This window comes from Rosa chinensis, chromosome 2 (genome assembly GCF_002994745.2).
Source record: "Rosa chinensis cultivar Old Blush chromosome 2, RchiOBHm-V2, whole genome shotgun sequence".
Classification (NCBI taxonomy): domain Eukaryota; kingdom Viridiplantae; phylum Streptophyta; class Magnoliopsida; order Rosales; family Rosaceae; genus Rosa; species Rosa chinensis.
In genome coordinates this window covers 46,657,870-46,673,046 of record NC_037089.1, presented here as the reverse complement: position 1 = coordinate 46,673,046, position 15,177 = coordinate 46,657,870, and the positions used below count along the sequence as shown (strand labels likewise).

The 15,177-nt window shown below is 35.8% G+C and overlaps 2 protein-coding genes across 4 annotated transcripts; both read left to right on the top strand.

Annotated features, from left to right (window-relative positions):
* Positions 1-5,575: 5,575 nt before the first annotated feature.
* Positions 5,576-6,454, top strand: LOC112184386 (wall-associated receptor kinase-like 22). Its single transcript, XM_024322644.1, has one exon. It carries the CDS (start codon positions 5,576-5,578, stop codon positions 6,452-6,454), a length of 879 nt encoding a protein of 292 aa, XP_024178412.1.
* Positions 6,455-12,552: 6,098 nt separating this feature from the next.
* On the top strand, positions 12,553-14,662 carry LOC112188708 (putative wall-associated receptor kinase-like 16). 3 transcript variants are annotated; one of them, XM_024327883.2, is made up of 3 exons: positions 12,553-12,940; positions 13,191-13,379; positions 13,664-14,662. In XM_024327883.2, the coding sequence occupies exons 1-3, from the start codon at positions 12,604-12,606 to the stop codon at positions 14,488-14,490; spliced, it is 1,353 nt and encodes a 450-aa protein (XP_024183651.1). In that variant the 5' UTR covers positions 12,553-12,603; the 3' UTR covers positions 14,491-14,662. The 3 variants fall into 3 exon arrangements, with proteins under 3 accessions (XP_024183651.1, XP_024183650.1, XP_040371391.1); XM_024327882.2 differs by having other exon boundaries at positions 13,505-14,662; XM_040515457.1 differs by lacking the exon at positions 13,191-13,379 and having other exon boundaries at positions 13,505-14,662.
* Positions 14,663-15,177: the final 515 nt, after the last annotated feature.

Here is a 15,177-nt window from a genome sequence, read left to right as displayed (position 1 = left end):
TTCAAGAAAAGAAGGAGAAAATATATTCTACTTAAAAGAAAAGGCAAAATGCTCATTGTTAAAAAAAAAACAAGTCCTTACATGGTATTAACACCAAAGAGTAGAACACCCCTAGAAATAACCAATCCAAACCTGATATACACTCAATACTAATAGAGATACAAAACAAAACTTTAATGGCAGCCAACAATCATGTAAACTATAGTAGCTATACATGCCACACAGCTTGATCAAAGCTTAAACAATTTACCTTCCCTTGTACATATATCAACATTCAATGCATCACCTTTGAAACGTATCAAGGCTATATCTATATGAATACATATATGAAGCCAGTTTTAAAAGCATCCAAATAACCATCAAGTATGCGGCAGAGGCGAGCATAAGATTACAATCACCAACGCAGGAAAAAGGCAATTAAAAGAATTATCCCACTGTAAAATTTTGTTTCTTACCAAGACTTTGTTATCTTCAAATTGGTCAAAAGCAACCTTTTCTAAACAACAATTTGTTAGTCTTGCAAATAATAGCCACCGTCATTGATGGAGTAACAGTTTAATGTAGTGACACCATAAGCACTAAAAGAATCAAGGTAATTGAAACCTTGGCACAAACCCGGCATACCAAAAATGACTTATATTGGCCATGGTCATTGATTTAGTAATGGTATCCAAAGATAGCTAATAATAAATCCTAAAAGTGAAACTTGATTAAGCTCCAAAAAATTACTCTTGAAACGAGGAAATACTGAGAATGCATACAAGCAAGTAAGTTTCTGCACAAGTTACTCGGAGATTGTTTGTGAGATCAATTCAGTTCAAGGACACTGATATCCTTCATGCTTCGCAAGGAAAGCAAGCATTAAGTCTGTCCACACGTGCTATATATAAGCACAATACAATGGTCATGCAATTTGATGATTCTATAAGCTGTATGGATACATATATTGCATAACTATTTGCTCTATTTGTACTTGATAGGAGCATTTTAATGCGACGTTTTACTTGTTTTTCCCTACATTTCTTGCGTTATTTCCTTATTAAAACCCTGTTTAGGAAAGTTTCCATTCTTTGATTGGGAAAGTTCCTAATTGTAGAAAGTTTCCGTTTTGTAGTTTCTGTTTCTCATTTTTAGAAAGTTTCCCATTTTAGTTTAGGAAAGTTTCCGTTTTTCATTTTAGGAAAGTTTCTATTTTTGGTAACAGTTTCTATTTTCAGGACTTTGGAATAAATGAGCTGAAATGAGCTCATAAATGGAAAGAGGAGCTAACCAACGTTGGAGGGAGTAAAGACAAGCCACTAAGGGCTGCATAAATGAGCTGAAATGAAGAAAAGTAGCTTTCCTGTTTCAACCAGGAAACTCCACTCAGAAGAGGAAAGCCTGCCAAAACAAGACTCTTGAGCCAACCAAGAAAGGAAATCGGCAAAATGATGTGTCATGGCATGAGAGAAGCTTCTTGAAGACATTTGATGATGACATGGCATGAAGGTGGCGCATGGAGGCCCAAGAACTCTCAAGAATGACTTGGATTTTCGGCAAATGGATAAAAGCCCAAGGAATTAGGGTTTTGTGATGCATGTGAGATATCTTTGGAGACCTAAGCCATGTTGCCGTGAAAACCTAAGAGGAAGAGAGAAAGTTGGCGTCAAAATCAATCAAGATAAAGGTGATTGACGCCATACAAGGAAGGAAGGATATGTCTTGGAGATATTCTTGGAGGATTTAATTGGGAAATTGCCATGTAAATGGAGAGAGAAAAAGGGGAATCAACTTGAAAATCAAAGAAACCCTAAGAAGATGATGCCAAGAGAGATTCAAGGGAGAAATAAAAGGAAAGAGAAAAAGGTGGAGACCAAGAAAAGCTAAAAAGGTGTCTAGGTTCATTCCTACATTCCCTAAAGGAAGTTTGGCCGAAATAAAAGAGAAAAATCAGAATATTTACAAGGAATTTCGGCAACCATATATTAGGGAATTAATTTGGAATTTTGTGATTGGTTGAACAACAAAGAAGGGCTTACTTGGCATAATACCATTGGTTGAAGTGATGTGGAAATTTCTGATTGCTTTGTGAACCCTAGCCATGCTCCTATATATACATCTCATTCTAGACGTTGAAGGGGCCCCTCTCCTTTACGTTTTACACTTTAGAAAAATTCAGAAAATACCTAGCATAGCCGTGAGCTTTTCTCTTCCTCTCTCCATCCTCTAGTCATCTCCACGGGTTCAAGCAAGGTCAAAGGAAGAAGAAGAAGCCGTGAGCACCACCATCCATCCCCATCCTTGAAGCTTGCTTTCGAGTTTCAAGAGACCACAACGTTAATCATCCATCTTCATCTTCCATCCACGGTGTAATTCGACCTCTCCTTTGTAAACCTTGTTTTGAATTCGTTGGTTATGTACTAGTTGACGTTTATGTTTGAACAAAATTTTCAATTTTGAAATTTTATATGATTGAATGAAATTTTCAGATTCTATTATTGTAATTCGAGAGTTGCTTATGTGAGTTTGTTTAATTAAATTTTCTTTATAGATATCTTTTGTATTTTAATCTTTTGTGGTTTGAAACACTTAGGGTTTTGATATGAATGGTGCTAGATTTAAGAACATGAAATCAACTTTTTGTTTTGTGTAACTTGAATTGAAGTAGTAAAGGTTTTGGACAAAAACCGAATTTAATTAAAGAGGATTGCAATTAGGTGGACTTTTTCATACTAAGTTGCACACTTGAGTTGATAGCCTTTCTATGTGTTTCATGCATTAAACATGTCATGATTGACTAGCTTTCTAGGGCTTGATTACATGTTTGATAGGATTAATCTTTGTGCTTTCACTTAAGTTAATTAGCATTGAAAAGTAAAAAATGGGAAATTATTTGCTTTCAAATATTTCACATGATCAACTCCTTTCTCATGACTTAGATGAACAATATTAGGGTTTAATCGAATTTGATCATAGTTTCGGTTTTGATCTTTGTTCTCTCATTCCATTCGTGTAATTATGTTTTTAGTTTTTTTTTGTTTTCTTTACTTAGTTTATTTCCGAAAACCAAAACCTAAATCCCCCCTTAATTTCGTAATTATGTATATACTTTATTTTATTTTTGTAAATAATATACTTTGTGTCTTTATTAATTGTGTAATTGTCCTACATTGACAGGTGTACCCTCAATCCCCGGATTAGATCGATCCCTACTTGCTTATGCTACTAATGATATTTATAGGGTTAAATTATGCGCTTGCTCAGAGTGCATCAGTACTAAAGGTTGGTCTAGTAGTTCAAACCAGTTAAACTGATTTACTAAAAACAAGTGATCGATTTAAGCCAAAATAGACACAGCAATAGAGTCATTCGACAATTCGATAATGTTTTTAATGAAACCCTAAATAGATACTTTATATATAGGGCCTCAGACTAGGTCCCCATGCTATACTCATTTCATGCTATTAATTATGCACCCTTCAAAAATTTGTCAGCATAAGGATGATGAGCATCAAACCTTCAGGAACGATCAAGTCGATGGACATGTTTGGAGAAGTAGTACAAGTTACACTTTAAAGGGCTTATTGAAATGATGAACCTATATACATCACCTGCAAGATATACCAAGACACACACACAAACACATATATGTATATACATGAAGTGTATGCGAAGATATCCTTAAGCTTGTGCAGCAACACATAATCATAAAATATGCAGTTGACATACCTGCTCATTTACATCCTGATACTAAATATTACCTTGGTTGCGCAGCATTATCTGCTTGGTCAAAAGCAAGAAACTAAGGCAAGACAAGAGCATTATCCATATGCATGGGGAACTTGATGTGACAGAAAAAAAAAAGAAAAAAAAAAGGAAGACACCTATTCAAAAGGCCATATGCTTGGTCATTATACTGTTTTCCTCATTAAAATCAAGAATATTGATTCAAAAGGCCATTGTTCAAAATCAGAGACGAATTCAAACAGATGCATACACACACTTGTTTAATATATGAATGTCCTTCATGGACTAAAACAAGCCTGTTATATCCATAACACCGCTTGATGTTCACAAGTTTAGATTAATTTGAACTAGTCCCTAACCAAGCATGAAAATAATAAATCTGGGTAGCATATATGGTTATTGGTATTTCAAAGAATATGAGACTTCAAAACAAAAGCAAAATAAATTTGCTTATCTGTCCGTTCCAGCTTTCTGAATTTGGGATTGCATGACGTTTCGACTCATCATCGTTGTTAGATACCACATAAGAGAAAAGAAATATGCCCATATCTGAGCTTTCGGATTAAGATTGTTCCCTTCGACAAAAGATTTCGACGACACCGTCACTTTGACTTTGGTTTGTTTCCGTCACAGTCCGGGGAATATCATTGGGTTTTGTCTAGTCTGTATCCAACGATGGGTTAAATCATCTTCTTTCAGTTCTTGCCCTTTGATCATGCTCATCGCTTTTGGTTCATGGAAGATGATAGTCGAGCAATGAGTTGAGACCCAATTCTTCTTTAGTTCATTGTACAAATATAGTGTGCGACCCAATTTTCGGTTTCCTCACATAAAAGAAAAACACATTAAAAGATGATAATATAGAAACAAACTTCGACCCATTGTCAGTTTCTAGGGTTCATGTGAAAACCAATTTCTTGTTACTGCAAAATGATTATCGACAATGATCTATATTTTGTGAAGGTGGCTCTGATACCACATGTAATCTTAAACTGAAAAGTCAATAGATCGCTTCACAAGAAATACAGATATAATTGTATAAAAGTAAGAATAAGAAAAATAAATCAGAAATGGATCATGAACCTTTAAACTAAATGGTCACTCAATCCAAGCCTAAGTCTTCTGCACTGCATCTCAATTTTGGTATTCTTTGTATGGGGCAAGAACTGTATTACCGAGAGTATGAGAGAGTGCAGGGACCTAAGCTTTAAATAGGGAATTGGATATTCTGTAACCTCCCATAAAGGAAACAATTCAAGTCCAAATCCCTAATGTAATTGCATATCTTTTTAGGTTAACTTAATAACCTCCATTACTTACGTGGATATACCATAAATAAAGCATTTAGGATTAAAGTCTCAAGATTCTCCAATTACTTATTCTGCGTAAGTTGGTAAGTTGTTGATGACTCGACGTAAACTAATGATAAAGTCCATTTTAGTCTTACAACTGGCACACCATCCAAGTCCAGCCTCATCTTTCCTTTGTCCATGGTAGCAAACATCAGTAGTGCGTGACAACCATACTATGAAAAACTAGGTGTCTTTCACAACTGTGATAAACAATCTGTACGTCTACTCATCGAAGTTGGCACACATGATAAATTGGCATACCACATGAAAAGTGGTAGAGGTTACCTTCCAAACAGCGAAGTCTTCCGGGCAAATTTTACTCTAGGTAAGTAGGTAGTTTGGCCTGAACCATAACACATCGATGATTGTCATGGTTTTTTTTTTATGATTTAGAATTTTTAGCAGAGGAGCATAGATAACTAACTTGCTGAAAACTTGCAGGTCTTGTCTTTTGTTGCTTATTTCTTGTGTTTGGGATCACTGAGATCTATTCCAATATGAAGAAACAGAAGTTGGTTAAGCAAAAATCCAACTTCTTCCAGAAAAATGGAGGGTTATTGTTGGAGCAGCATATTAATGCTTCAACCAGAGGATGTACAACAATCTTTACATCCAAGGAGCTAGAAATGACCATCAACTGTCATAAGAAGAGTCACATATTTGGTCCAGGAGATAATGGAGTCGAGCATTTCATAAATGAGATTATCACTCTTACCAAAATCAACCATCAAAATGTGGTTAAGTTATTGGGCTGCTGTCTGGTGACTGAAGCTTCTATACTGGTCTATGAACAGGCCTCTAATGGGACCCTTTTTGACTACATTTATCATACCAATGGGAAGAGTTCATTGCCTTGGGATACCCTTCTAAAGATAGCCTCAGAATCAGCAGCTGCCCTTGCTTATCTGCATTCTGCATCAATCATCAATGAAACTGTCAAGTCTTCCAACATATTGTTAACTTATTATTTTGTGGCCAAAGTCATCGGTTTTGGACCTTCGAGGTTAGTGCCTAGTAATGAATCACAGATAAGCACATTGGTTCGGAGGACACTAGGCTATTTTCATAAAGGCCAATTGACAGGTAAGAGCGATGTTTACAGCTTTGGAATGGTTTTGTTAGAGATTGTAACAGGAGAGAAGCCAATATCATTTGGTAGACCAGAAAGTCAAAGAATCATGTCTTCCCATTTTGTATCGTCCATGGAGTTACAAAGTGGTCTGTTTGATCAGATTGTTGGGTCACAAGTCATAAAACAGGGACACAGAGAACAAGTCAGAGCAGTAGCTGAGCTTGCAAAGAGATGCCTCAGTTTGAGTAGTGCAGAAAGACCTGCTATGGAAGAAGTGGCCAGGAAGTTGAAAATGTTGAGTTGAACCACACCTACACAGCTATCTCATATAGCTCAGATAGTTACTTTGTTACATCTTCCTCTATATGTTCATAATTAATTTAATGGCAGTTTTCTTCAATTTCAATCTAATGTATGTATCTTCTATAGTTTGATTTGCAGTCCAACCTGAATATTTGATAAATGATGATCATAATATATAGACTTAAACACTCTAAATTGAATTATACATACTACTAAAGTTGGTGGGATGGTTACTGTTACTAAGCCGAGTAACAGTAGCGGGTGGAGCCGAGCAGATTATCAAATGACGGTTCTGTCCTTATTTTGTAAAAAATTACATCGTTGCCATTGGTCCTGGGTATTTGCATCTGGAGGCCTCTATCAGATAAAGTCTATCTACACTTCTAGCTTTATCAATTATCAAGAACGATCGGTTGTGTTTCTTTGCTTTGCACGAAGAGATAGAGAGAGATCAGAGGCAAGTTCTCACCTCATCATCTGAGATCAGAGGTCTTCAATTTTCAACCTTTATTGCTTTGGATTGTTCGTCGTATTGTTTGTTTAGAACACCCCGCGATTGGGATCAATATGTTTTGAGCACTAAAACTGAATCTGTGAGTAGTTAATGTGATTATGGGGACATATATCTTCTTTAGTCCCTACTTTCGAATCTGTGTAATCATCTATTGACCATAAAGATCCAATCTTGCCTTGCGTGTTTTGATGGCTTCATAGGTTTTGTCTCTCCTGATTAGTTTGAATCATTATCTGGAATAGATTTATTTATTCAACTGTCCTAATAGGGGACTTCGATTCATCATAACTGCTTGAGAAAAGTTGTCCTTTACAAAGGGGAGGATGAGTACACCTGAGTGGGAAAAGTGATGAAAGATGGTGTTGCCGCACTCCTAATTGATTCCTTACCATTGTGAGGATGGCCTTTCTGATTAAACACTAATGTTCTGTCCATAACCAGTTGTTGATTGGCTTTAGCCCTTATTAAAATATGGAATATGGGATGTAGTTTGTTGGTATACTTTTGCATGGCTTTTGATGGCCTTACTGGTGAACAAAGAAGTTAGTTCATAGCCGCATTCTTTAAATTTAAGTCCAAGTACCTGTGTAGAGGTTATCATACCTGTGATTATAAACCGAATTTCAAGGCCAAGTTACTGTTTAAAGATTTCCACCGAGTGTTAGAGCTTGGGACAAGTTGGTTCAGTTCTCAATTCCTCTTTGTTTTGATAGTCAGTCAACCATATACATTACTCTTTGTCAGGGTGAAGACTGCATTATCTTGAACATGGTCTATGTAGTAGATATTTTCAATTTATGATTAGCCAACTTGGATCCTTATTTTCCATAAAAGATCCAAGTGATCTCCATTGTTTATAGGCTTGGGAAGCTGTAGACACTCTGTTGGTCACCATTTGTCCTAAACTAATTACATTTCTGATTTAATAAATGAACTTAATGTGCTTTTACTGGTGGATATATGGCTGGTTGGATATCTCTGCGAGGTAGGCTTGGGTTCGTTTTGGAAGAGGTGTGTGCTGAGATTGTGATCGAGTTTAGGAGACGGGCTTTGGGAGCAAAAGAGGTATGTGTTTTGTTGCTTTCTCCAGTCTGTCAAGTCAAGGTTGGTGTTTTTTTTCTTCTTTTGTATTTGCAGATTTATTAGAAGAAAAAGGAAGAATAATGAATAAGAGAAAATTTATAATGAGCTTATTGTTTAAAACAGGTGTGTCAATAGTGAAAAGAAGTGTTACTATTTTAGGGTAATAAGGTTTTACTTCAAATAGTGTTACCATTCAACCAAAGGTGATCTTCTTGGCCACTAAGCACTTTGTAAAGGAATGGTAATTTTCTGGTGGTGTAGAAAGAACTATTACTAACATTGGTTTGCCATATCAAGTTTGACTGATAAGGAAATTGAAGTCAAGAGTGAGTTGCCTCCAAGTGAGATGGTGGTAATGCCATTGGATGCACAACTATTAGACAACTAAAACAAAAAGCTGAGAGTGTCCTGAGAGATACATATTAAAAGTGTTTCTGAACCAGTTGAATCGGGGACAGTTTGTTTCTCTTCACACAAATACTATTCCGATTAATGTAATATACGGTATTTTATCAGTTTGATCAATAATAAAATCATTTTCAATTATATTTTTCATTGTTGTACATTATTACCAATAACAAATGAGAAGACCAACGTCCAAAGTCTGTCAATTAATTAAATATGAGTTCCGTGCCAAATAAGCTATATATAAGAATTAAGATAACACTACTAGCAAAATAACAATACACACGGATTTACTGTAGTTAAAAGCCACAGAAATCTGTGTGAAATAGAAATACTAACAGAAATCCGTGTGAAATGAGCATAATCGGGCCCACAATAATTTATACAATAACAATATCAACGGAAATCCGTGTGCATAAACAACAGTCACAGATATCTGTGTAAAAACTAAAACATTTTCACACGGATATCTGTGTGCAAATCAATTCACACTGATTTCTGTACGTATTATAAATTAGTTTATTTCGAAATAATTAATTTTTTTTTATGTGAATTATGGAGGGACGGATTTCCGTTACAATAAGCATTTGATACAGATATCTGTGTGAAAAGAACATAATTGAGCTCTACAGTGATTTATACAATAACAATATCGACGGAAATCCGTGTGAATAAACAATAGTAACAGATGTCTGTGTAAATGATAAAATATTTTTAAACGGATATCTGTGTGCAGATCAATTCACACTGATTTCTGTGTGAAAATCCGAAATTAGTTTATTTCGGGATCATTAATTTTGTTTGTTATGTGAATTATGGAGGGACAGATTTCCGTTATAATAAGTATTTGATACAGATTTCTGTGTGCAATGAGTAATACACATGGATTTTCGTGTGAAAATGTTGACACAGATATCCGTGTGAAAAGAACAATGAGCTACAAAATTCCGTGTGAAAAAGGAGACTACACACAGAAATCCGTGTGAATAAACAACAGTAACTGATGTCTGTGTAAAAACTAAAACCTATTCACACGGATATCCGTGTGAAAAGAACAATTAGCTACAGAATTCCGTGTGAAAAAGTATATGTGTATATAAAGTTCACCACTTATTTGATATTGAAAGAACGGCGGATTGAGTTAATTTTTTTACACCGTACCTATTAATACGCTATAAATAGATGAGTAATGTCAAATTTATCAATTTTTTATTTTTATTTTTTGGATTGCACAAAATTCTTATATGTCTACTAATGTGGTATAACTAGTTTATTAGTTATAATGAAAAGTATACCTACCATAAGCAACAATGCGTAGGAAATAGACTTTATCAAAATCGACCGTAGGATGTTATCATGATAAGAATAAATGGTTGTGTTCAAAATTTTAGCTATTTTCGTTGTCGTTTGGGTTTCTATCTAGTAGGTCAACCCTAAATTTTAAAGACTACATAAAACTAATATGCTCATAACCGCTCACTCGTAACTTATTTTTTTGATCTGTAAACTCTCATGCTCTCATGGGTAGAAGCTATATCAACTAATGTAAAAATTTCTGAAATTTTATCTCCTCAAGGTTCGGCTCCCCTTAGGGAAGTAGTAGCGTTTAAAGGGTTGACCGGTTTTTGGTACAGACATCTATGTGAAATAAGTAACACACACGGATATCTGTGTGAAATGTTAACACGGAAATCCGTGTGAAAAGAACCATTCGCTACAGAATTCTGTGTGAAAAACTCTATTAGCTACAGAATTCCGTTAAAACAAGTGTTTAATACAGAATTATCTGTGAAATGAGCAACACACGAATATCTGTGTGAAATGTAGACACGGATATCTGTGTGAGAAGAAAAATTAGCTACTAAATTCCGTGTGAAAAAAATAGAATAGAGACAGAATTCAGTGTAAACAATAATTAACATGACAGTTATATATTACCGAGATAAATACACACGAAAATCAGTGGTATATATATATGTATCTCACACGGATTTTCGTGGTAAATTTTTTCCCGCTCACTTTTTTGGAACAAATTCAATTTCCCTCCCGTAGTAGTATTACACACGGATTTCCGTGGATTTCTTAAGTACATACACACGGATATCCGTAGCAAAGGTAAATGTATTTCACACGGATTGACGTGGAAATTCCGCTTATACCCAGCAAATTGCAATTGAATGACAATTATTTAGTTTAAAAAAACAAGGGCGGGCCAATCAATTTATTCCCGCTCAATATTTGGATATTCCCACGGATTACTGTGGGTGCTGTTGTAAATATTTAAATAACAATAGATGATAGCTATTGGGTTACCGAGGAAAATTCACACGGATATCTGTAGTAAATGCAAATGTATTTCACACGGATTTCCGTGTGAAATACTATAAACACACAGATTTCAGTGCATAATGCTGCTTAAAACCAGAAAAATTTCCACAAAATAACAACACACACGGATTTTTTTGGATATCGTATGATTTAGTTGTGAATTTTACAATTTCGATCAATTTTGATAGTTCGATTTGTGATATGTGAAGATCGGACCATCCGTTAGACTTGTAATTTTGATATGATGATCGTAGGACTGTCACAAATGTGGGTCTTTCAGAAATTACCTACCTATATTGATTTTCAATTTGCTTGAGACGTGTTACTCTATGACATTGTCTTGGTTGCCATCAGTCGAATACCGGTAATCAAAGACAAAGTTCGGTTATGTCAAGCTCTCATCCAAACATTTCACATTTCACTTGGAATGTTGCAGCTTGGGCAGACAATGAAATTAGTAGTACTTGCATTGTTGATGATCATGTACTAATTTTTATTCTAATTAGCATTGGTATGAAATGTAAAAAAATATCTTGCTATGAATGTAAAGTTTAAATATTTTCGATTGAGTTGTGGATTTGTTCATTTTATTGTAAATATTTGTAATATATTTAAATTGTAGAAAAATAAAAGTTTTTTTTTTTTTTGAATAAAAAATAAAAGTATTATTATGTTTAGGTTGCAAATTAATTAGCAGAATTTTTTTTTTTTAACATGCTGTTACTTTTACACACAGAAATCAGTGAGAGTTAGGGTAAAAGGATTTGACACAGAAATCCGTGTGAGATAGGTATGTATTTGACACAGAAATCCGTGTGAGATTGGTACGTATTTGGTACAGAAATCCGTGTGAAATAGAGTTGTTCACACGGATACATTCCATTACGGTGATCTATATTTATGGAAAGATAGTGGGGCCCACTTCTAATATTCACACGGACAAAATAATCCGTGTGAGATAGGTATGTATTTGACACAGAAATCCGTGTGAGATTGGTACGTATTTGGTACAGAAATCCGTGTGAAATAGAGTTGTTCACACGGATGCATTCCATTACGGTGATCTATATTTACGGAAAGATAGTGGGGCCCACTTCTAATATTCACACGGACAAAATAATCCGTGTGAGATAGGTATGTATTTGACACAGAAATCCGTGTGAGATAGGTACATATTTGGCACAGAAATCCGTGTGAAATAGAGTTGTTCACACGGATTGCAGCTAATTCCGGTAATTTATATTTGTGGAATTATAGTGGGGCCCACGTAAGTATTTCACACGGACAAAATAATCCGTGTGAGATGAGTATTACCCCCCCTCCAAACCACACGGTAACTCAATCTGTGCGTGTACCGTGGGTAAAAGCTATTACACACTGAAATCCGTGTGAGAAAGTCTGTGGGTAATTGTTGTTTTGCTAGTAGTGTAAGAGATGAAGGAAACAGAGGCTTTGATATAACGTGACAAGAGGAATTGTTCCAGAAATTATAAAAAAAACCCAGAGGTGACCTTAAATTAAATAAGAGGCGATAGTTTCACATGAAAGGAAGAAGATGGGAAGGAACAACACTATTTCCGTACACAATATTTGACCAGATTAGTAGAGGTGACCTTAAATTAAAATAAGAGGCTCTAGTTCAACTATCTTCACGTGAAAGGAAGAAAATGGAAAGGAACAACACTATTTCCGTACACAATATTTGACCAGATTAGTACGTTATATACAAACCAGCCATAACTACTGTAGTTCATTGCTGAGAGAGATCGATAAAACGAAAAGCATATTTGTGATAGGAGGTCATATATTTCTTGCACAACATGATCTATTGTTGGTTTAGCTTAGCTGCTTCCATATTGTTTTTGTTCACAGCGAATGCATTATCAGCCAACTCCAGCCTCAGAATTCCCTTCCCATTTGACGTAAAAAGAGCAAAAGAATTTTATCTGAGCGACGGGGTTGACTTTAGGCAAAGCAATAACAATGCTACTAATATTAACTTCTGTTTTGAGAAAGCTTTGAGTTTAGCCGGTTTTGGGTATTGGTGCAGCATCCAAGGGGATGCTTATGGCAATGAATATGGCTATGGCTTTGGGTTATATGCATATGCCTATAACTATGAAACAAAGACACTTCATCCCACTGATGTATGCCAAGGTCAGTCGCTATATATCATTTCATTCTTTCCTATTATGAGATCATATTTTCCACTTTTGTCATTGATTTACAATGGATTGCCAGCTGCTAGTATATATCTAGGCTTTTGCAAGTCTACTTATATATCTGATCATTGATAATCAGCCGAAACTGCAGATTTTATTTTACATAGAATCAGTAGATTATAGAAGTCTGTATTGCTCAGCTGTATGCATATATAAACTCTGTTGACAAATTTTATCTCCTTAAGCTATCGAGGAACAGGAGTGGAAGGAAGTACCCGAGTACTGTTACTATGGTGTTTGTCCACTTCCTAGGACCTTCGATGCTTGTTCATATCGGTCTGGAATTATACGATCTATACAGAAACGATCAGGAAATCATGGTTCGATGTTTTCTTTGGCTTCCCCTATGTATTTGCCAGTCCCTTTCATTTTAGGTATTTCTCTACCCTAGTTCCTATTAGTTACTTTGCTAAATATACCACTTCTTAGCAAATTAAGGTGTATATATATATAATACACTTGCATATATAGATATAACTCAAAGCAATTTACCTTGCAGGTTGTTACTTCTTTCTTTCTCTGCTTTTGTACGTGCTCTTGGGTATTTATTCTAGTGTGAAGAAAAACATCTTCATTCATCTTAAATTCAAGTTGTTCAAAAAAAATGGAGGGTTATTGTTAGAGCAGCATATTGCTAATTCTCATGGACCTGGAGCAGGATGCACAAAAATTTTCACAGCCGAGGAGCTTGTGATGGAGATCATTTTTGCACAAGAAAAGGTACTAGTGGAGGAGGGCCAAATCGAGTGTTTTATAAATGAGATTATCACTCTTGCCCATATCAACCATCAAAATGTGATCAAGTTCTTGGGCTGCTGCTTAGAGACTGAAGCTCCCATTTTGGTTTATGAATTCACCTCTAACGGGACCCTTTTCGATTACATTCATGATTGGAAAAATGGGAAAGTTTCAATGCCACATTGGGATATCCTTATGGAGATAGCATCAGAATCTGCAGCAGGTCTTGCTTATTTGCATTCTTCATCAATCATTCATGGAAATGTCAAATCTTCCAACATTTTACTAACTGATTGCTTGGCCAAAGTTGCTGGTTTTGGACCTCCAAGTTTAGTCCCTAGCAATGAGTCCCAGATAAGTACATTGGTGCAGAGGACACTCGGTTATCTGGACCCAGAGTATTTCGTTACAGGCCAATTGACAGATAAGAGTGATGTCTACAGCTTTGGAGTCGTTTTGGTAGAAATTTTAACTGGAGAGAAGCCCATATCCTTTAATAGACCAGAAAATCAACGGATCATAACTTGTCTTTTCCTTTTGTCCATGGATCAACAAAATAGCCTGTTTCAGATTCTTGCTCCACAAGTTAAGGAAGAAAACAAAGAACAAGTCAGAGCAGTCGCAGAACTCGCAAAGCAATGCCTCAAGTTGAGTAGTGCAGAAAGACCAACAATGGAAGAAGTGGCCGGAGAGTTAAAGAGGCTGTCACTCCTGTCAGACACGTATCTTACGGTTCATGTTAGTTAATTTTCAACCATCATGACACTGAAAATCTTCTCTTCTCCTAGCTGCTAGGGATTTGTATATCAGGAAACAGGGCAAATATGTCATTGTCCTCTCATATATATATGTTTGCTTCTAATATGTACTTCATGTTTCAGAGAAACTGAAGAGTGAATTGGTGAGTCTTCTTCTCATATTGAGGGGGTTTATATAGGGTTACAAAGTAGTGTAAATTTGCCCTACATACATTAGTATATTTGCTACACAATTTCTCTACCTCTCAATGTGCATTTCATACAAACCACACATTCTCCACTTCTTAAGTGCATACTCCATGATATAGACATTTTACCTATTTACTACAACACTCCCCCTTGGATATATCATGTCAGTAGTATTGTCTTGGAGGTGCGCTTCTAATTTGCCTCGTTAAAAACCTTGCCAAGTAATAAAACCCTGTGGGAAAAACAACCTTGGTCGAAGGAGAAAAAGAGCACAACGCGCGTTGAGTGTGGAGTTTGTTTCTGGATAACATGGTGCTTCTCTTGTTGCCTCATTAAAAACCTTGCCGAGTAACAAAAACCCAGTGGGATAAAAATAACCTCGGTCGAAAGGGAAAAAGAGCACAACACACCCTTCATGCTTTTGAGATGAACATGTAGACATCTCCCCCTGATGTCTGTGCCTCCCCCTGATGACAACTATCATGGG

What these genes read in the sequence shown, in the direction of transcription:
- LOC112184386 (XM_024322644.1), top strand. Translation starts at nt 5,576, where the DNA reads ATGAAGAAACAGAAGTTGGTTAAGCAAAAATCCAACTTCTTCCAGAAA.
- LOC112188708 (XM_024327882.2), top strand. Translation starts at nt 12,604, where the DNA reads ATGATCTATTGTTGGTTTAGCTTAGCTGCTTCCATATTGTTTTTGTTC. An exon ending in TCCCACTGATGTATGCCAAG is followed by an intron (nt 12,941 to 13,190) that starts GTCAGTCGCTAT and finishes TATCTCCTTAAG; the next exon opens with CTATCGAGGAACAGGAGTGG. An exon ending in GCCAGTCCCTTTCATTTTAG is followed by an intron (nt 13,380 to 13,504) that starts GTATTTCTCTAC and finishes TTTACCTTGCAG; the next exon opens with GTTGTTACTTCTTTCTTTCT.